This window comes from Poecilia reticulata, linkage group LG15, assembly GCF_000633615.1.
Source record: "Poecilia reticulata strain Guanapo linkage group LG15, Guppy_female_1.0+MT, whole genome shotgun sequence".
Taxonomy (NCBI): Eukaryota; Metazoa; Chordata; class Actinopteri; order Cyprinodontiformes; family Poeciliidae; genus Poecilia; species Poecilia reticulata.
Window position 1 is genome coordinate 742022 of NC_024345.1, and position 23331 is coordinate 765352.

At 39.3% G+C, this 23331-nt stretch overlaps 1 protein-coding gene across 4 annotated transcripts in view; it reads left to right on the forward strand.

The window, feature by feature from the left end:
* Positions 1-5203: 5203 nt before the first annotated feature.
* The window catches only part of gbf1 (golgi brefeldin A resistant guanine nucleotide exchange factor 1), a 60437-nt gene continuing 42309 nt past the window's right edge, over positions 5204-23331 (forward strand). For all 4 annotated transcript variants that reach the window (XM_008428960.2, XM_008428961.2, XM_008428962.2 and 1 more), the window contains exons 1-3: positions 5204-5492; positions 7424-7528; positions 7637-7703. In XM_008428960.2, the coding sequence (XP_008427182.1) occupies positions 7433-7528; positions 7637-7703 (163 nt within the window). In that variant the 5' untranslated portion in view covers positions 5204-5492; positions 7424-7432. The remainder of the gene's footprint in view (positions 5493-7423; positions 7529-7636; positions 7704-23331) is intronic.

The following is a 23331-nucleotide window of genomic DNA, read 5'->3' on the forward strand; positions in this document are numbered from 1 at the left end:
CTAAAGCAATTGCTAACACCAAACAAGGGGGACAGCTTTACAAAACCTCTTCAAACTAGCTGCCCCTCTAGAGGAAGGATTCAGGAGCCCTTTATAGGGTGCAGGTGGGCCTCATCAACATCTGATTGATTTGAAAATCCTCTGCTGGTCCAATAGTGGAACTGTTCTCCGACAGCCTTCAGACCAGCCAATCAGGAAGGTGTGCTCCCACAGCTGAATCTGCATAACAAAAGGAGCCTGCACAGCCTCAAGAGGCCAAGGGCCGTAACAACTTGTTTTGTGAAATTATACAAAACAACTTACAAATAATTGTGTTAGATGGACACATGGTTTTGCATCAAATCAGTTGTAGACTTGTAAATTGAAATGACAGACTTTGTGATGTCGAGGAACACCATATCTTCCAAACAAAATACTGATATATCATAATAAATCTGGTGTATATATTTCTAACTTTATCTGGTCACAAAGAGGCCGATATTTATCTAATTTCCTTAGCAAAAATGTCCAAAGGGAAGAGGTAAAATGATGTTTTTGCACAGAAGGTCATCGTTAGCTGAAAAATATGCACATCTTTGCAAGATCTACCTCATTATAAACAAGCTTTGTGTATGGTTAGTTAAACTTTTATTTAATCAGGCAAACATTAAGAACAATTTCTTATTTACAATGTATATTGGGAAGATAAAATTAGTATAGTAAGTAAGATTTACAGTAGATGAAAAGGATCTGAAAATCAAAAAGACCATCTACAGAACATGAGACATACGCCTTCCTGTTTAATATCTACTGTTTGCCAAGTCTTAATCTATCAGCTCTATGGAACAACTTTATTGGATGTGGAATTATCTATCCTATGGTTAATCTGGAAATGGGATTTAAGGTACACCTCATATATATGTCTTTATGCGATAATTTCTTTTTGTCATTTCACGCTCTAAAGAAAGGCCATCATAACAAGAGGGATGGTTATCCATGACTTGAGTTGAATCAACAAATCAAGTCAATGAGAGGTTAAGCAATGACAACATGGATGACATTTTCCAAAGCAACATTTTGTATTAGGACTTTTCATCAGTCAGATAAAATATGATTCCTGAACTAATCTATCCAGTCATGGACAATGTACCTTTTAGTCCTGACACCAAAAGAGGGTCAAAATCAGTCAAAGGATTGTTGTTTTTTTTCTTAAGAAACTGATCATTGTTCTTTCATCCAAAGATTTTGAGGGGATTCAAAGGGTGACCATTTCAAACCCTTTTCTTTTGAAATTATACTCATAAGAACATGATGTTTTTTCAGAATCCAACTAAAGAACAACCCTTGATGATCCAAAGAGGAAAAATATGACTGATCCAGAGAACATCATTTCCAAATGGAAATTGTAAAAGTTTTGCCATAGCAGTTTTCTTAAAGATCTGATCTATGCTTGCTAGATCAACATTCAATTAGCCTCACCTTTGACAATGAACAATTTGAAGTCTGAAGATTTCCTGGAAAGATGGATAATACAAGACAACCAAAGACAAACAGTCTAAGGCCCCGTTTACACGACAACGATTTCGGGGGAAAACGGAAGAGTTTTGTTGCGTTTGTAGTGTGCATTTACACGAAACCACCGAATGTTTTCTCTAACAACGGCACAGATTGAAAACGGGTTCCAGACCAGCTCATGCATAGTATGACGCAAAACATAGCTGCTTCCTACAATCCACAGAAGAARAAGAAACTACTCACAATGCTGGTGTTACTGTTTCCCCATCAGATTCGGTTCCCTCAGCGTCTCTTCACCGCTCCGCACCGCCCAGGTGGCAAAATACACGGCTGCTTGTTCAGCGCTCTTATCTAGAGAACTACGGACCAGGACCAGCCCGGCTCCAGACGAGTTTAACAGGGGGGGCATCGACTTATTTTGGGGGGCAAAATGAGTCTACGTAGCTGAACATAGACAACAACACCAGCAGCCTACAGGCTACTTGTTAACAAGCTTAACATGCTGTATTGATATTAGCTAGTCATCTTTTAGCTATCATCCCCTGCATCCAACAGCTTTACTCAACTCAGTCGGTTAGTTCGGGGGCAAAACTGTGCCAAGTTATTTACGTTTTGCTGGTTTGCTGCCATGATTCTAACACACACACACACACACACACACCTGCGCAGCAGCAGCAGGTCTCCCTCGCTGCCTCACAGGTGTAAACCCAGCGCAAGCGTCTCAGCGTTCATGTTGCGTTTGAAGGCGGCTCGGAAAAACAGGTTACGACTTGTTAGCGACGGATAAAACTGTTTTAACTGCTGAAAAAGGTAACAGAGGACACGGATATGGGACGTGCGGGAACTCCTATTTTATCAAATTGATATAGGAATAACAGACTGTTGGCCATTCCAAGGTAAAAACAATAAACAGCTTCCAGTCCGGGCCGCTACAGACACCGTGAAAGCTCAAACAAGGTTTTTCGGCAAAGTTATCCCACTTTTTCCAACTGCATGTGCCCTAATCAGACGCACACAATGCCTGTTCTCTCACGGAAATCCACATGCCTTCAAGTACAACTTTTTTTTAAACACATGCGCACTTTCAAAGTTTCAAAGAACCTAGCACCAACTAGGCGCAGCAAGAGCATTACACGTTTTCGATGTGCACCGTTACTGTGTAAACACAGATCGTAATCAGAACGTTATCGTGTAAACGATCCAACAAAAACGGAACAAAAGTGCCGTTTTTGTTGGATCGTTGTCGTGTAAACGCCCCCTAAAATCAACTACAGGATTAAAATGGAACCCATCCATGAGAAGCCCTGTGTTCCATTGATGTTTTAGTGTAACAACTGATTGTTGTATTCGTCTTACTGTTGTTTCCGTCGTGTTTATTCTGAATTATTCAGCCGACACGTTTGACCGTGTTTTTGCAAAGAAAATTGTGAAAGTATATACTTTTTAATATAATTTGATAAAACTTTGCTCTAAGTAGAACATATGTAAATTAATTATGGCAACAAGATTACACCTATGACATGATTACTGTATGCAGATATGAAATGCTACAAAGACTTAAAATTTTAACAGACAAAGGTTATTTAGGACTTTAGATTATGCAAAATTTACTTTTCTGAGCTTTACATCGTTGTTACTCCTTCATCAAAAACATACATGTTGTTGCTTTGATTTTTTTCATGCAGGTTTGAGAAATTCTTTAATCTCCCATGGCAACCATTCAACTGTACAAATCTTCTGGTGGAACAGAGCGCCACATTCAAGGTCGAAGATCGTCCTCAGGGCTGCAGTTTTCAAGCTACCAAGCGTCTGCCTCACAAAGCACGCCTTCCCTCTGACTCCCCGACTCAGCTCCTTCAGACTAGCTTGCAGCAATTAGCAAACCCCTGGCGAAACTTTGCATCTGCTGACCTCATGGTATGAACTACTCCTGAGTGCAAAACTGGTCAAAAACATTGCTAAAGGGTGAATAAAGGAGTGATGTTGTGATGCTTTCTTGAAAGTAGAGCGTCAGAAACAGCGGGAGTTCGTTAAAGAGCCAGAGGCCCAATTTCAAGGCTTCAAATTAAGAAATCAAATTTATTTTCAGTCATAGTTAATATAGCATTTTTATATCAACTGAATGTGAATAGTTACTTAATTGTCCTACAAAAATGGCACTATCTGGATGGGAAACACATAATATTGCCCTATTAAAATAAAACTACAAAGTGTCTAAAACTAATTTTTACACTGCTAGCTTAACTAATTGTACTGATCACTGTGATGCTCAATATACTCAAAAAGAACTTTGTCAAGATATCAGGTGAATGTAGCTTCAGCTTTTCCCTCTTATCTGTTGCTATTTTGGGATATTTCACAAAATAATCAGATTGTGTATTTATCAGCGTATTTATTACCATTGGGCTAACAGAAGCTTGGCTGTACCTCGAGAGCAGAAACAAGTGAGACCGTAGATGCTAACGCCTGCCGTAATGCTTAGACGGTTTCCACTGTATGTAGGAGTGCATATCAAGGATTGTTTGGTGTTTGAAATATTAAAATGAGAGGTTATAAACATTTTTCGAAGACATCCATGTATTCATGGTATTCATGGAATCCAAGTATTCATGGACTTTAGCTATTTTAACACTGTGAAGAGCTAAAAAAATGCTGTGGATCCACTGGTGGCCTTTATTATAAGTTGTTTGGTAAGAACATATTTTTTTGACAGTTTTTGTGATTTTCAAATGTTGTACATTTAGCAGCTCTGCTCTTGATGAATGTTGTGAATCTGAATTTCTTTCAACTATGAAGAACAATGTGTAATTTTTTTCTCAATAAACTGCTGAACTGCATAAGATTTACGGGTCATTTACATGGACAGCACACATTCCGTCAAAACAAAATTCTTCTGATAACGAATTTTATGTAAAAAGGGACAACGAAAATGTCAGCATTTGATGCGCTGTGCCAGATTGTAACAAAAGCTAATTCTCATCCGCAGTCCTTATTGTGGAAGAATACAAGAGACTAGTTCACTGAAGTATTTAAATAAATGAAAAATCACATTCTGGAAAAAAAATTGCCCCTCCTTTGATTTGGCCAAGAAATTGCCACCAGACCTTACCCTATCCACATAAGACTTTTAAAGTGGTGTCAGTTCCCCCCCCCTCCCTAAAGTCTGATAAAGAAGGTGAAGGCCAAAAATCTTCCTGATGATTTATGTATTCAAAGAGGAAAAAATGGGTGGCATCCCAAGAAAGAAATCTTGCAGGACTAAAGGCAAAGCAAACACTCTAATCATACTAGACAGAAACAACCGAAATGAAACCATGATACACCTGATTATATTTATGCTAAGCATTGAAATCTGACCGCTAAATAAATGACATAAATGAGATTCCACAGATTTAAAACGGGATTATGTTCTGCCTGCATCCAGAGCGAAGATGCAGGCCGGGCTTTCGTCATAAGGTAGGTGCAACCTAACGTGCTCCCGTACTTATTATCTTGTCCCGCCCTTGTCATATTGCAATGATTTACAAAAAGTAAAGTAAAATAAAATAAAGTAAAATAGCTACACATATTCGGTTCATTACAGAATATCATAAGTATAACTGCATTCTAATTACTGAATTGGGGCCAAAATTATTGCATCTCAAAAACATATGTTATGATTTGTTTAAATGTCAATCAAACGTCATGTTAGGTTAGCGACGCACAGCATTTCCACGTCAGTGTGTTTACCAAAGCCGGGCTAACAGCTACAGGAAGTGCTTTCAGCTGTACATCCATGGACTGTTTCTGAGGGAGTTATTGATTGTGCACTAATGAGAGAGATCACGCCATCACACGGTGGAATGTCTGAGTATTGTGGTTTGTCTGTTTCTGACAGTGAACTGAACTTTGGTCTCCTTGATTCACTGTTGTCCGTCTAGCCCGCTTAGCTTGCCGAAAAAAGGCAGCACCAGCTCCGCCAGGACTCCTTATTTGAATCAACAGCCTCACGGAGGAAGGTAATTGTCTTTAATGTTCTGACATTAAGCAGGGCAAATATGTGTGCGTCCAACCGAGGTTCACTTAAAAAATAACCGGGACAGAGAAACGTATTTGGAGCCTGCTGTCAGGCAGTCATGACTAGCACAAGCTAATGAAGCTAGGTGCTAGCTGCCACATCAACTGTTAATTATTTGTCAACTGGTTAACACATAACGCCCTTTAGCCTGTTGGTAGTAGCTCAAATATATATTTGCGTGTTTCTATTGTAATATCAGAATATGCCACAAATACATTTGATCTGATAATCTAACAGTTAGCACGGTTTTACAATGACATAAACGTATCTGAATATTAGCTGTTCAAAAACTGAACTGTTTGGTTAATGTTGTTTAATTTACCTCGTTGTAATATCATCCAGTGCTTTGTGGATTACTATTCCATACCCACTGTGTTGTTGAATTCGTTTGCCTGACTGTTTTTTTTTCAGCCAGTCATAAATCATTACATAAAAGCAAAACAGACTGGTCACCCAACACATTAGAAGGAAATCTGTTCCTGTCACTGCTTAAAAAGACGATTGAATCAAAAAAGATATGAGACATTGTTTCATTATAACTTAATGTCTCATGTTCAAAAGATATAGCAGATCAGTTTATGGAAGAATTGGGCATAGAAATAAGTCTCAGGCATTTTGCGGGGAAAACTATAAAATATCTAGAATTGGTGCAGGAATTGAAGAGGAGAAAGCCGATATTGAAACTTTTACTACTAAAAGTTTATTTTAATCAAGCATATTTATATTTCGATAGTGTATCTAAAAATAACGTGAACTTACTGAAGGAAAAAAAAATCCCTTAGATGTAATTAAGATTCATTTCAATTTATGTTGGGCAGGGATCAAATGTTACAAATAAAGGCCGTATGTAGAGCCAAGGTTTCCCCCAGTAGATTATTAGCCTACTGAAGGTAGGCTAATACACTTGATGCTAATACACTTTCACTTGATCAAAGTGAAAGAAATATCACTTTCGTCAAGTGATATTTCATCACTATTTCATCACTAATATTTCATCACTGATATTTCATCACTTGAAGTGATATTTTCAAGTTTCCTGTCATTGAGACTTGAATACTAAACTTGACTCAATCTGCATTATCTCTAATTTTCTTTCTTCCTCTTGTGACAAATTACAATATCACTTGTGATCCAAACCTTTTCTGTGTTGTTCACACATCCATATTTACATACTTTCCAAAAATACTACTCCAAATATGCTGCACACTTCGCTTCAGATCTATGCATTTCATCCTAAACAGATTGAGGAATAAACTAAGACAATCCATAGAAACTGTACCTTGGTCAGAACAGTAGATGGCTTCCTGCTAATTAATGTTTTGATTAAGTAGTCCTACATTTAAACAATAAAGGATTGTTTAAATAGTTCTACAAGGTTTCCCTCGGAAAACTTGCCAAGCCTGGCAGTTGGGTGCTAGGGCAGTCATTCATCCAGCGGCCTGTCGTGTTTTTGAGTTTAAAAATGTTTAAATGACAGGAAACTTGAAAATATCACTTGATGAAAATGTGTTAATTGGAAGATTAATACCTAAACGCCAACTATAAAGTCTTAAAAAAGCAAACATAAAAAAAACTTGAATAAATAAGCAATGCGTAGGGAAACCCTGATGACTTTGTGAAAAATTGCATTAATATGTACACTAACAAAATGAATTTTAACTAAAAACTGGTGTTACAAAAACCCTTAAATGCTCCAAAGGCATTTACTTTGTGAACAAACTTCTATGCTCTGTACTAGAAATCATGTGGAGATTATTATTGGGAACAATGTCTAATAACTGTCAAAGTGAATTCAGAATAGTTGTTTTCCAGCCCTTGTTTTCATTTTTACGCTCTAAGCTGAATTGCCTTGTGTTATTCATCTCTTACTAGAGAAGCAGCATGGTGGACAAAAACATCTACATTGTCCAAGGTGAAATAACCACAGTTGTTGGCGCTATTAAGAGAAACTCTCGATGGAATAACCATACTTCACTGGTACGTTCTAATTACTGATTCATCCATATTAAAGTTGGGTTTGCAAAGAAACGAGTGTTTCGAACAGAACTGCACCTCAACAACCTCTAATTGCGTTTCTCTGGTCAGGATGAAGAACAAGACCCATTACTGAACAGCTTCGGCCATCTCAAGGAAATACTCAACAACATAAGAGGTAAGCTCAGTGTCATGAAGTCTCTGTGTAAGCCAGTGGAGAAGTTGGGTTTGCCAGGTTGAAAGATACAACCTATGCTTTTAGGAGCATTCGGTATGTCTTCTGTTGTACTGCACCTGCGTGTTTCTTCTGGCTGGAAGTGATGGTAACGCTTCAGCATTTCCCAGCCAGACTGACTTGAATCTGTGAGGATGCACCGATAATTTAGGTCAGCTGATAAATCTCATCTCATTTACTGATGCGCTCCTTTGTGTGTCAAGAATTGCCGTTTGAAAACATCCACTGTGGTCCGAGAAAGCCAAGCTGTGGCTCTTAGTTCTGGCCCTGCACGTCTTGGCCATGAAAGTTGCGGCCAGGTCCCACAATACTGTGGCCCCTGCGCGTAAGAGATGTGGGCAATAAGATGTAACACATGGAGCTTGGTGGAAATGTAGGGTCCTGCAGCTTTAGCCTTCCTCCAGGGAATGCCTGTTGCTCTCTGAGATGGACAGGCACTGCTGGCTGAGGAGGAATTCACCACACAATGTTAACCCTCCTTGTACCCTTTCCTTCTTTTTTTCCCCTTCTCTCTATCCCATACTTTTTCTTTCTTTCAAATCACAAAAACCCCCAACATTCTTGTTGTTCCAAATACCACTACATTATTTAATCGGGACCGAAGCCAAGTATTTTCTTTCGTTTAGAAAAAGTTTGTCATGGATGCTTGAGGATCTTAAGCCTTCTTTAATCTCAGACCCTTTCTCAGCCTTTAGATGGTTTTAGGGCTGATTGGAGACAAAAGGAGCTTAGATAACTGGAGCTCATGCAGACAAGCAGACATTTTGCTATAAACTCTTGGTGTTCTATGTTTTGCTGTGGCTTTGAAGCACAAAAATGGCCCAGCTGTCCACATTCTGTTCGTTTTAACCAAGATCTTGGTTCCCTTTAACAACAACAACAAAAAAAACAACCAGCAAAAGAAATACGTTGTTGCAAGTTTGTTTTTTTCCCTTCTGCCGTTATTTTTGCATGTTCCATTCTCACTATAACATACTCCACATCTTTAAGGGGGTTCACTGGCACTTCTGCTCTGTTGAAATCTCTGATTGACAGGAGCATGTGCTATGGAGGTGGAGAGTGTTGCAGCTGGAAGTATATCATCTGCAATTTTAGTTGGGTAAATATAGCAGGGAGTCTTGTCAAGAAGGGAGATAAATTGTTCTGGGAAAGGAAGTGTTGTCCCTCCTTTCTCAAAGCAGGAAAAAAAGTTTCCCTCAACTCCTGGAAAATATAAGATCTTTTCTCATCTCTCTAACAATGGCAGCACAGTTGAAAATGGGGCAGTCGTTCACCATGTGTTACCATGCTTCAGCTCTTCCTTCTTTCCTTCCAAAAAGTCAATTCCATGAAGTTCAGGCCTTATCATTTTATACTTGTAATTTATTTTTTGTTTTTAAAACTTTTGCTTTTTAGCTTGTTTATTTCCATGGTTGAAGTAAGGGAAGTGAACATACAGATATAGGCATTCAATAGACCATAATAACCACTTTCTTTCTTATTTATCAATTCACAGCTTCAGTTCAGCATCAACTTGCAGTTTTGCAAAAAGAAAAAAAACCTAAGCCAAATCTGTCATAACAAGAATGTTTGAGGCTTTCTATGCCAGCAGTGTATCCAGTAACTGCTGTTGTATAAATACAACAGGATAGAGAATGCCCTGAAGTATGGCATTAAGATGTTCTGGTAAAGTCAGTTAAAAAAAAAAAGGAAGTGCTTTATTTGCTAATACAGTAGATGTGTCTATCTGCTACTTTTTCCAACATGACAATGAGATGGACAAGAATCTGAGAACTGGTGGACCGCTTTGTGTTATGGTGTGGAAACAGTAACCTCATCTTGGATGTGAAGAAAACAAAGGAGATGATTGTTGAGTTTGGTAGAAACAAGATTGAACATTATTTCCATCATGGAAGAAGGAGTGGAGGTGGTTGAGGAATATAAATACCTCAGTGTTCATCTGGACAACAGACTGGACTGGAGATGCAACAGTGAAGCCGTCTGTAAGAAGGGACAGGGCAGGATGTACTTATTGAGGAAGCTAAGATCCTTCAAGGTTTGTAGCAAGATGCTGCAGATCTTCTATGAGTCTGTTGTTGTGTCATCTCTTCTGCTGTCATCTGTTGGGGCAGCAGCATCAGAGCCAGGGACCTGAGAAAGCTCAGGTAATGAAGTTCTGTTCTGGGGCCGATGATGATGCAAAAAAGGATTTTCATAAAATCAAGAAAATTATGGACAACCCTGACCATCCTCTTCATGAAACTGGAGATCCTTCCTGCCATCACCTTCTACAGTAACTCTTTGAAGAATTTGATACAATGATGTAGCCACGAGGAGGCCAACGCATAGAAGCACTGACGATGTGTCTGGTGTACATTCGTTTTTGTTCAATGCATTGGACCAAGCAACACCCTGGAGGACAGAGTGGCGGCTGTTCAATCACATTGGCAGGCAGAGGAACTTCACACTCTTTCCACCTAAACATACACTCTAACGTGAGGTGTTCAAGATGTATTTTTTTACCCACATGTTCAAAACCTTAGAATCATTAAAATATCCTGCAGAAAGTGATTGTGTCCTGAGTACACATTTTGCATTGCAATAAAAATATTCAGCCTATCGGATGGAGACTCACCGCAGCAGAAGTCCACACCTGTTCACACAGTGTTTAAGATGCTGATGGTCAGTGTTGGAAGCACACATGAGAAAGACGGACATAAGGACAGTCATTTTTATTGCACTAATTTTGTTACCACAATATTTATTAGTATTACTGCAATGGCATGACTTGTTAATACCATTAAAAGGTCATATTACCTGCATCGTGATACAGATTCTAGCTCTGGAGATTCTGCCAAGCTCAGTTTCTACTGCCCTATTTAAGTATTCCATGTGTAGAGGATGTTGTTGTTGTTGAGTCAGCAAAGTATTTTTTAAATGTTTTTCCACAAACAGAGTAAGGCATGAAATATATTTTGTAAACTGATTTTATCATGTGATCTATTTGAGCATCTTTGGCAGAAGCACCAGAAGGATAATATCTTTTTCTTTGACCTCTTTTGTAACTACTAATACTTTCATTACGGATGTCTGTAACGTGATTCGACGAGCCATTCCCAAAGCTGACTAATGGCCTCTGTATATGCCCCTTTATTTTCTTCCTTTTGCTATAGTTCAGATAACGACATGTTGTGTAGAGCTGCTTTTTATTAATTCATTTTTTTTCTCTTTCCCCCCAGTTTCATCTCTTTATGCAGTAGCCACTGAGCCTTATCGGTTCAAATCGTCAAGTCTTTCCTTCTCCTTTCTAGTCAACCCCCTCTGCTGCTGCGAAGGTCAGATTTTGACAAGTCTGCAGAAGAAACGGTCTCCTCCTAAATCCCTTCATTTTTATTCATAGAGATACAGATTTAGAGGACTTTGCAGCCCCCTAGACACATAGCCAGAGTGGGTTTTTGACTGACAGCTTCTTTCTCTTTTTTTTTTTCTCAGCTGAAACCAACAAAATTTACAAGCACACCTCTAATTGACTTGAATCACTAGCACCTCACCAGAGGCACATAACAGAGGGTTGTGTTCTGTTGTACTCCAAATATTGAAGAATATTATTTTATTACCTTCAGCTGAGTTTTGCTATATTCTGGTTTTTCTAGTTTTTTCCAAAGTAGAACTAGATAAACAGCTGTTTTGTCTTTTCAAGTTATTTATATACTGCCGATTCACAACAGTGTCGTCTCAAGGAACTTAAAAAATTTTTTTTTAATCATGCATACAATTTATCCGAGTCAAGTTCAGTTCATCCAAGTTGGCTAAAAAACTTTTCTGACTAAGGAAACCCAGCAGGTTGCAGTGAATCATTGACTTACAGCATTCACTCATCCTGGAACAGCATGTTGTTGTTGACTTTACATCAATCCCAAACACTGAGCACGCTTGAGGTAAAACTCCCCTTTAACAGGAAGAAACCTCTAGCAGAATCAGAACCTGGCTCAGTACAAGCATCCATCTGCCACAAACAAATGGGGGTTTTAGAAGACACAGTTGGTACTTTTGCCTTTAACTCAAAATGAGTTAAATCTATCAAGTCCAAAACACTCGTGCAGACTAGTTGCGACCAGCATAATGTGTCACAGTAACATGGTGATATTTGTTTCATTAATGCTACACGGTAGCATTAGCTTGTTCATTTCAAGACTGCTCAAACTTTAGCTTAAATTTAGCTAGATGTGCGATCATGTCTGCCTCCTCTGGCTGCCGCTGTTCATAAGCATGTTTTAGACATAAGACAAGCTCTCGATTTACCGGTCGATCTACGTTCCCACCCTCATCTGTGGTCATGAGCTTTGGGTCATGACCGAAAGAACGAGATCACGGATACAACCGGCTGAAATGGGTTTCTACCACAGGGTGGCTGGGCTCTCCCTTAGAGATAGGGTGAGAAGCTCGGTCATCCGGGAGGGACTCAGAGTAGAGCCGCTGCTCCTCCACATCGAGAGGAGCCAGTTGAGGTGGCTCGGGCATCTGGTAAGGATGCCTCCTGGACGCCTCCCTGGTGAGGTGTTCCGGGCACGTCCCACCGGGAGGAGGCCTCGGGGAAGACACAGGACACGCTGGAGGGACTATGTCTCTCGGCTGGCCTGGGAACGCCTTGGGATTCCTCCGGAGGAGCTGGAAGAAGTGGCTGGGGAGAGAGAAGTCTGGGCCTCCCTTCTGAAGCTGCTGCCCCCGCGACCCGACCCCGGATAAGCGGAAAAAAATGGATGGATGGATGGATGGACAACCTTCTACCTCCACGTTTCCTTGCCTTGTTATGGAAGCTGAAGTATTCCCTTATAGCGGATGTTATTCTTTTAGAATAAGTGACTTTGGGGGGACTTGCCTGAACTTGCAGAGTTAGTAGCTATACATGGGTGCTTGGGGAGGAGGTGGGTGTTGTGATACTGCTGCTGCACACATGCTGGGATTTGACCTCCACTTTCTGTCTGACCAGACAGAAAAAAAAAATGCTTGTACCACTGGGACTGTATGACAGAAATTTTTATATCGCAGTCTACTTTGAAACCAGTAACCCGCGCATGCCTAGTCTCCACAAGAGTGGTCTATTTATTTGCTTTGACTACTGTCGGAAAGGAAAAAATAAGATTCTTTCTTCTTATCTAAACTAGATATTCAAGACCATTACTATCTATAAATGTTACCATCATGTCGGTCATAAAGAGATTGTGCACATGCCGTTTCTATTTGTTTCATGTCAAGGTCAAGTGTGTGTATTTCTGTATTGTGTCAATCCACAGCTGTGGTCAGACCGGGACTGGCGGACCCCAGGGGGGTTTCGCCCAAGCACTTGGTTGTAGCTGTTCACCCATTCCTTTAGCCGTCATTCCCTCGCGTCCTGCTCCGTGCCACCTGATCTTTGCACATATATCATTCCCAATTGGAGCAGGACAAGGCAGCTGGCCAATGCCGAGGAGAAAGAACCATAATTCATGTTGCTTAGCCACTTATTCAAAATTGTTTACTCTCGATTCCATTCTGAGATGGGAGAATCTGCCTCATTGTAATGCTCGGCATGTCTGCTTTGAGGGCTCTCTGTCTCCTGGCTTTGAGCTGGAGATCACATGTTAGATTCTCATTCCTGTCAGTGTTATTTAAAGGACATAAAAGATCACAAACCGAACAGGCGCTTTTCCACCTAATGTCCAATAAGAATGACTTTAGTGGCGATGTTTTCGCAATATAATCGCTTTTATTATGAGTTAAAACAAATATACTAAGGTGTAGCTTTATTTATTTATTTATTTTGTGATTTTTATAATTAAACGACTTCAATTTTCCATTTCTTAGATACAGAATTTGCTTTATTTACAGTACATAAATTTTGTAAGGTTTTTTTTAACTGTGGAGGAGGTACAGTTTAATTGTTCCTGGGTGGATCACCAATAAGTTTAAAATTCCTATTAAATTGCCATTTAATAATCGACAGCAACTTGTCTAAAAAAAAAAAAAAAAATTATTTTAAAATAAGACATATTTTACATTCCACACTGGATTTGCTTTCAAATAATTATTGTTGCTTTCTGGCTTTTCATGCCACACCAGTACGATAGTTACAAGGTTATATTCTTTACATTTTTCCCAGTGAAGCCATTTTATTTTTGACGTATTGGGGTGACACTCTAAAAGGTGTACTTTTGTCAGGCAGTTACGAGAGCCAGAGATCTTGGTGTGTACGTCCTTTTAAAGGGCTCGAGACTTTGGATTCAGTTTTAGTCCAACACTACAATTCCGCAACGCTCCATTCTCAGGGGATTTTAATCTTCGAACCTTGCTCATATAAGTAACTTTAGCTAAAAATCACACTTTTCATAAAAGCTGAACTGCATCTTGCTGCGGTAGTGAGTTATGATGGGAGACGCATGCATGAGGCAGGTATTTTACAGCATTTGGCCCAGCAGTTGTCCCCCTCCTCAGACTGGGTGCCATCTAGTGCTAGTTAGTAGCTATAAATCTGGTCAGTTAACAGGTCCCTAACCGGGGACTGACAGGCGCGGCTTAAGTCCAGTGTGAAGAAGGGATGCAAGTGTTGTCCTGTTTCAGAGGCTCTAAACAATGTGCTGAGTGGATGAAGAGTCCGAGCAGAGGGCTATTAATCATCCTGGTCGGGGTGTGTGTATTCAGTTGGAGGCAGGGCGGGATGGGGCCGATTTCAGGCGCTGAGAGAGCTTAGAGGTTTGATGCAAGAGAGGTTTGAAGGTTCCACGGGGGATTTGGATGTGCTGACAGGAAGCCTGGATAAACATGAACACAACACACTGGCCCTTATAAGCCCAAAGACCGAAAGGAGAATAGGTGGAGGTCAGCCTGGGCAATCCTTGTACGTAAATCAAACACTCTACATTTACACCGACTCAGTTTAGTCAAAGCTTTGAGTTTCTCAGAACTAGATTCATCCAAAAAATAAAGAAATCGCAGCTAATTTTGTAGGGTGGTTTCTTGAAAAACCTGCATTTTTGTTCTGTTTCATCATAGTTATATGATTTAGGAGAGTAATAAGTGTAATGGGCTCGACAAATGACAGGAAAAGGCAGAGGTTTTTTGCCACTCAGGGTGAAGCCAACATATGCAATGGCGACAGAAGCTGATGATTTTTAAACTTTCTTGTTTCGTGTAATTAGCCTGCGTGTGCACATATGCATGCACAAGCTCAAAATTTCACATGCATGAATCATGCCTCTCTCTTGTCAAGCAATTGCCACCTCGGCAGACAAGTTTCATAGGAAATGAATAGACGGGGAGTGACACTGAGTCCTTGAAGCTGCCGCCTTACAAGCCATAAGACATTTTGAATGTGACTACCTGGAATCTGTATGGTTGAATGAATTGAGGTCAAATTTATTTATACATCACTTTTCCAAAACAGCTTGAGCCACATAAAGTGTATTACAAGGACAACAACCAAAGGTTATCAGGTATAAGAGATGTAGATTCAAAGGCCAAACTTTCAACAGCCAAAAAAAAAACCCAGCTTAAAAGGCTGTTAAACTAACAAAGACAGCTAGAATGGTGATACAATAATCACTTAATAAAGGCAAAGCCACAACATTCTAGTTTTTACTAAATCAAGATGAGGTTGCTCTATATGATGATTGTGTAATTTAATTTTATTCAGCCATTAACCAATATTAGTAGAACTGAAAGACTTTCCTTATTGTATTAAACAGCAAAGCACCAATATGAACATTTTTGACTGTTATTAATGTTGCTGTTATGTCTGATAACAGATTTTTCAGCTATGTTTCCCTACCATTTTTTACACTGTGGAAAAATGACCACATAGCTGGCATTGCTTTTCTGCTTTGTACAATCCATAATCCTCTGCTGCAGTACCGACTGCAGCTATGTTTACATGCACAAAATTAATTGAACTGATTAAAATGTATTTGGAATAAATAATCTCATATGGACACAAAATGAAATAATCCAATTATGACGTTTTGTTAGGGGCTGTACAGCGGTACAGTGGTGCAGTTGGTAGCACTGTTGCCTTGCAGCAAGAAGGTCCTGGGTTCGAATCCCAGCCTGGGGTCTTTCTGATATGCTCAGATTAATGTTAGTTGAAGCTTCTTTAATTATTGTGCATCAGAAATGACTAAACCACTCCAGTATGAACAATGAAAGACAGACTTCTTAAATAAAGGTAGAACTAAATTGGGAGAAACGCAACAAACATGTTACCATTGTTTCTGCTTACAAATCGAAACAAACATAACGAATTTAATTTAATTTCAATTAGTGCCCAAAACTTAACACAGAAAACCTCAATGTTAAAAAAAATCCTTATTCTAATAAAACTGTGTTCAGGTAAATTTTTGGAATAATTATATTGTGTTATTATAATATCACTATTATAATAGTACATTTTAAATATCTTATCAATCACCCCTCTCAATGTCTGCTGTTTGTTTTTTTGAAGCGTTTATTCACTGTATTTTATTTCGTTGGACGTTTTTGTCCTTTCTTTCTGAGAGGACCTGTATTAAAAAAAAAAAAAACTGAACAAAGATGATGTACTTACCATACTTTAGGTCTTTCAGTCTAGTGTTGCTTTAATTACTCCCTGTGGAGTTTGGATCATCAATAAAACGGTAGGCTTTAGGGGAGTTTGGAATGTATCAACACCCTTGGATGCTGAAACGAGTCTTCCATTGTGGTCAGCTCTAAAACAGGCTCATGGCTGGCATGTGGTGACATGTTGACTGGCTAAAAAGCATTTTCAAGATTGACTATCCAGTTGGTATTGACAATTAATAAAGGTGACAGGTGTAGGCTTTCATTGTGTAAATTGGGGTGTCTCTAATTTTAAACCACAGGGAGGAGATGACCATTTGAATTCATTGAGATCATCAAGAATATATGTCATTTAAATGTTTTTCATAATTTTAAGTGATATTTTCAAATTTCCTGTCAACTTTAAACATTTTTTAACTCAAAACACGACGGGCCGCTGGATGAATGACTGCAATAGTGCCCAACCACCGGGCGTAGCAAGTTTTCTGGGGGAAACCTTGTATATTAGTTTATATATTAGTTTATTTTAATATAAGGGACCTTGTTCAGGAGCTTTCATCAAAAATTATGTTTTGCAGTTGTGTGTGACGTCACAATGCTGTGGGTATGTAGAAAGTCAACGCTAAGCAATTGAGGCTGCTGTTTTTAAAATGTCCTCAGCTGAACATCAAAGCATCTGCGCACTAGAAGACAGATCTGGCTTGGAGGTCCCTGCTCTGGTTGTGGGGAGGAGGTTTAGTGTTGTGGTTGGAAATCAGAGCCCATATTAGTATTTCAGGGAAGAATTGTCTTGCCTGGTGTGGCACTCGCATCCTTAAGCCTTCAGTGTCTCAGTGTGAATCCCACTCAGCCTTGATGGACTGGGTTAATAAACCTCCCAGCAGCTATTACACGCACGCACACACACACACACACTCACCCAAACACGGACACAGTCTCCTGTATGTGCACATACAGTCTCCTGACACACAGCTGCTTGTTATTTCATGCCCCATAAGGGTATTGTGTCCACAGACATTGTAATACACATACCCAATTAGTAAAGCATTGCACCGAGGCTGATCTGTAGCTTAGATCCTCAGAGATACTAAACGTGCACTGTACTTCTTATGTTGATTGTTTCCTAAATTGACACCCAAATGTAAAAAGAAATGCTGCCGTGTTTCTACACTCTGTCCACTGGGGATTTGAAAATGGTGACATCGGTCAGAAGAAATTTTGTTAAGCTAGGAATAAAAAAATATACCTTCTGCCACCTATTACAGTCACCTTTTGCTATGACCAACATATTTGAGTGAAACATTTCAGTTAGACTGTGATTTTTTTTTTTAAGGAGTCAGTCATTCTGTGATATTTTTATCATGAATCTGACTGCTTTGATTAATTGGGTCATATCAGAACAAGTTTGTTTGTTCTAGCCAAATCGTTTAATTAGAATGATGAAATAAGATGTACAAGAGTAAGTCTGACTTCATGTATTAAATGGAATTTATAAGAAAAATAAATGGTATTAATAAATGTCAGATGTTTCCTAATAATGAATAAATCTTGTTTCCAGGCTTGTTGTAAATAAATATTTTAGCTATAAAGTATTCCATTGGTTATTCTTACAATTAATCATGTAATTGGATATAAAATAAAATATTGGTAAATCTAACATAACAGTGTTACTAGATACTAGATATCAACATCAGTCCAATTTTTCATATTTGAGCTTCCCTAACAATAACCTTTCTGTAGTTTAGAGAATTAACTTGTAACAGTAATGGCTCACTTTCTAAGTTAACCTGAAGAAAAGTTAAATAAAAATCTGAAATTATATTCAATTTATTAATAAAGAGGCAGGCTAACAAATGCACTGATAAAAAATGTCTATACTCCAGCTTTTGGATTATGTATTCATCTTCAGTCAGTTTAATAGATTAACTCTCACCTTGCCCAAACATTTATAGTTTTTCTGTCCATGTTAGCGACGGGATTTGTCACACACAGAAACTCATCTACCAGCTATGTACCGTCACAGTGCGCTCCGCCACCCGTTTGTTGAGACTGGGATGATATGAACTAAATTTTCCGATTTGTCCGTAAAGCCACACTTACGTTAATCGTCTACGCAAGTGCTGCCCGTGGTGGGGAAGAGCGCTCACACCTGCAGCTCTGTTCCCCACCACCAGGAAGCAGCTCCAGGAGGAGAAAAGCTGCCGTACTTCAGGGATTGTGCCAGTCATTTTAAGGATGCTTATTGGTCCCCCGAAAAACGATAAAAACCCGGACATTATCATCAATTAAAACCCCGGATAAAACTTGAAAATTGGGCGTCATGCTGCTTAGCTTAGTTTGTCAACAACTCATATGCAGAAATGAGCTGCAAAACGTAAATAATGACCCGGCCGGCACACGGTGTGCTAAATAATAAAACATTAACGAAGCTACGAGGCAGATAAATTTTCCTCGAGGAATTTCAATAATCAAAATACTCAAATCATTCGAGGAATCGTTGCAGCTATACTTGTTTCTATAATTTCTACAACTTGATCTGTTTTCAACCCTAATATTTGTCAACTGCATTTGTAGACGTGTTTGTTTCTCACCTTTGTCTGACTGTTCCACACACCTCTATGGCTTTTGATTGGAACCCACTGTCAATGCTAAGTACATCCTAAATATTTGCATTTCTCTCAAAGTACATATATAGGAGCAGTTTATAACAGTCAGATTTATAAATGTTTTGTTTTTAATTGTGACTTTCAGCCACGGAGAAGTAGAAGTTGAATATATTGTTCTGAAGATATCTTCTAATGTGCACAGGAATACTTGTGGTGTTTGCAAGCATGTTATGTTATTTACACTCAGGAACACGGTGCCTTGGTTTCTTTAAGGTGACAAAAGGGATAGCCAATTGTTTTTCTGTTTATCAGAGGTGACATGACCAGTGGCGCAAATGGGCGAGGAGGCCCTGTGTTGCCATAGCTAAATATACATCCCGGACAGCTCCATAATAGGTTCCAGGAAGTTCAGTTGAAAATAAAAACAAAGCAAAATTTCTAGCTGATTGGCTTTGAAAGACCGTTTTTCCTTGCTGAATGGGAAAAATGTGGACTTCAGCATTCCATAGCCGTGATGCCAGTCCAATTGGATAGGCGCACCCTTGCATGTGCCGAACAGGACTGGAGTGAGGTTGACAGCCTGCAGAAAGCAACTTTGTGGATAAGAAAGGTCTACATTAAAACAAAATAGGGCTAATGTTCAGCTGAGCAAGCCTTTTTTTTCTGTGCAACCTTTTCAGAAAACTATCTCTCGGTAAGTTTATTATTAGGGACAAATAATAAACCGTTTTCAAAGCACAAGCTTAAAACAGAAGAGAGAAGCTATTACAAAAATGCAATTATTTATAACCTGCATTGCAAAGAGGTTAGCAATCACTGCACACTGACCTATAGCTCCGTTTGTCAACAGAGCAGCAATGGCAGAGTACACTTCTGCAGTTCTGTTATGCACAAAGCGCAATTGTGTGTGTGTGTGTGTGTGTATATATATACATATATATAAAAACCCTTATCCTAAATTTTTCAGCTGGAGAACAGAATTATTCTGTTTTTCTAATCTTCAGAGTTTACTAGTATTTCCTATTTAGCAAGACCTTCCGATACACCAAGGCAAAACAAAGAGATGAGCTCACAAGCAGGTAAAATGTCTGTGCTCCCTATGAGAGTGTGAAAGGACTCGTATGTGTTTGGAGCAGACACCCAGATCATCAGGAAGGGTTTAGTTTTAGTTACAGATGAAATGAAGTATCTGTATGCATGGAGTTATGTCAGTGTTGCATCAATAATCAGTTTGACTTCCCCAATCTTTTTCATGCTAAAGGGGAGTTTGTCCACTCCACTGTCAATACATGCATGCCCAGCATAAGGGATTGCTGCAAAGTCAGCAACACAATGCAAAAGACTATCCACTTATAACATGAGGGAGAACCTGGCTGTTGATACTTGGTACTTCTGAAATAAGTTTGTTGCACAAATGCATTAATGTTACCTCCCTCAGTGACATTTCTTTAACCTGCACTTTGCAGACATTTGTCAACTGCTCTGCTTAAAAATTTTCAAATTTTTTCTGTTTTTTAAATTTTTAAATTTTAATTTAAATTTTTATTTTTTTTCTGTAATCATCACTGGGCATCTTCCAGTTCATGACATAAAGGCTTGAAAATGTTCCACTTACATTTTTGATCATGTCACTCCTACGTTTTAAAGCCCATTTAGTGAAGTGCCAGAGAAATGGAAGTGGTGTAGGTTTTCAGACAAAACAGCATTATTGCACATCAATGTCAGCCCAAACTTTCATATGAGTGCACCCCACATAATCTGCATAGCGTTCAGCCACACTAGGAGTATGTTAGGTATAGTATAATCAAGGGTCACGTTAACAGAATATTTTCCGTATTTGACCGTTTTTTTTTTTTTCAAATCAATGGAAATATTTGAAGCCAGTTCATCATTTTGATGTGCATCAGTCACACTCTTGACTGATGCACATGGGCAAGACATTATAGACTTTACGCAAACAGTTCATCGCAGAGGAAGCGCATTCTAAACCTTTGGTTGAAATGGCACGTTTAATTCCAGTTTCCATTACATATAGAACAGAGAAGACTAATGAGGACGCATTGTTGTGTTAATCCATTTATAGTCTAAACAGAGGAGCTGGCAATTTATCTCGAGGAAATAAAATGAATGTGCAGAAGTTAATTGGACCGTAACATGCGCAGTGCGCTGCACAACTAATGCGGATGCGGCTCCGCTGCTGCGAAGGATTAAACTTATCTCACCCTGCGTTTTTAACAAATGGAGCTGGAAGACGTTACTCTCCCATGCTCAGAAGGAGAGCGGTGCCCAGGAGCAGCGCGGCAGACGTAATGTGTCCATGTCGGAGAAGCGAAACCGCACAACAACAATCCTAGTAAAAGCACATGCCAGGTCCACATACTGGGTAAAAAGCTTGCAAAGTTCAATTGATTGGTTAGGATCAGACAGATCCAACTGACTGATGAACTAGCGCAGATTTCTCTGCAGATGCAGACAAGGAGGAATTAGTGAGGCACTGTGCGTTTGACGGGTAAAAATAGTAAATGACGGATTTTTTTTTATGCTGTTAGTCAAAATGACGGACAATAAAAAAGTCTAGCATGACCTCTGAGTATAATGGAAGATATTGGGTTTGTTCCAATGTTGATTACTAAGCAACATATTCTGAGAAACTCTTGGGAACCAACCTCAGTATGACAGATTTTAGTGTAAGATATTTGAAGCTGGAACGGCGTGGGGTTAAGTGTGAAAGGATTTCTTATGACAAACGGCAAGCACCTATGTACATACAAATGAAGTGCTGTGTGAACAACAGCAGTTAAGGTGCTTCCGTTTCATTAGCGTCATACTTCCCCACCCCCTCTTCCTTCTGAGTTAAAAGTAAAAAAAACCAACAATAAAATGTAAACCCAATGTTGGTAGAAAATAGGACTGACGAGTTTGTAAGTTTTGATTAATTAAAGTGAGTCGCCACCCAATCCTTAAATCAGTGATGTACTCTTTTACACAAAAACAGCAAAACCATAAAAACTTCACAATATCAAAATGACTAAATTTCTGCTTATTATAATTTTGTATGTAAAAGCATCATGCAGCAGCTTGCTTGTTTGAGAGGCTGCCCTGTTGGCCCCACGGTCTCTCAAAGCCATTGCCGTTACCCCATGTTAGTAGTATGGCTGACATGCAGACCCACAGGGGAGTCATTTATGACAGTTGTCGCCTTTTGTTTGTGAAGTCAACCCCAGGCCATCTCCCACTCCTTTGGACAGAGCATTTCAGTGCCCCTGTGGGGATAAACTTGATAGGCATGTTTCCCTACCATAGAGTCATGGAGGCAACAGTAACTAGAAATGTTCCCTTCTGTTGTACTGAAGTCACCATTGCTGTTATGGTTAGCCTGGCTATGTTATCATTAAGAAATTTCTGTTTAACTTTTTATGCAAGTGACTTCATTCAAGCTTTTAAGATTTTATCAATTCACCCTCACCATATAGAGCCGTTCAAAGAATCCAATAGCCTGTGAGCAACACATCAACACTCGGCAGCTATGACTCTGCTTCCTCTGATCATATAAGTAATCCTGGAGTTGTTTTCTTTCCACCGGTGTCTGCAGCTTTTCTTTTAAGTAGGTTTTAAGCCACTTAACCAATTTTATTTTTAACACAATTCTTTGATAAGCAAGCAGTAGTGTTGCACTTTGAGCTAACATCACGGCAAATAACCGGTCGTTTACATGCAGTACCTCGCGGACCACTTGGGGCACTCACGGACCACAAGTGGTCCGGGGAACATAGTTTGAAACACCGATTTAGAGGGTCATGTTAAAAAGGAAAACACCTCTTTAAAAGACATTTTGACATTTAATAGCCATTGAATATTATTAATAGTACTAAGGGGGTGGAGGTACTATGCAAAGTTGACATTTTTTATCTTTATATTTTGTCATTCTCTCATCAGACACACACCAGGAGTCTTGCTTTGATGCATGTTTGATAAATTCTTGAATCTCCCATGGCAACTGTTCATGGGTGCCTTGACGCCTGCTCATACAATCCACCGCTTATTTATCCAAAGCTCCACCTTGGAGCTTCAGTCCCCAGCCCAGCTCACATGTACCACCCCTCCCCTGGTCCTCCCCCACAGAGCTCCTCCAGATTGGCGGCAGCAGCAATTACAGTGCGTTCACACCAAACGGATTTTGAGCGTCTGGTTTCCATTCAAAGTCTACGAGGAGGCGCGTCCAGGGCCATTGCGGCTAGCAAAACTATAGCAAAACATGTTTATAAATTAACGACCAGCTCTTTTGTTTCTAAAAGTTCAGTTTCCTGGATAGTAAAAAGTATTTCTCTGGATTTTTATGTTTTAGTTTGAAGATTATGTGAGACCATAAACAGTTATTGAAGTATAATTAACTATCAAATAATCATGTATTGATAGCG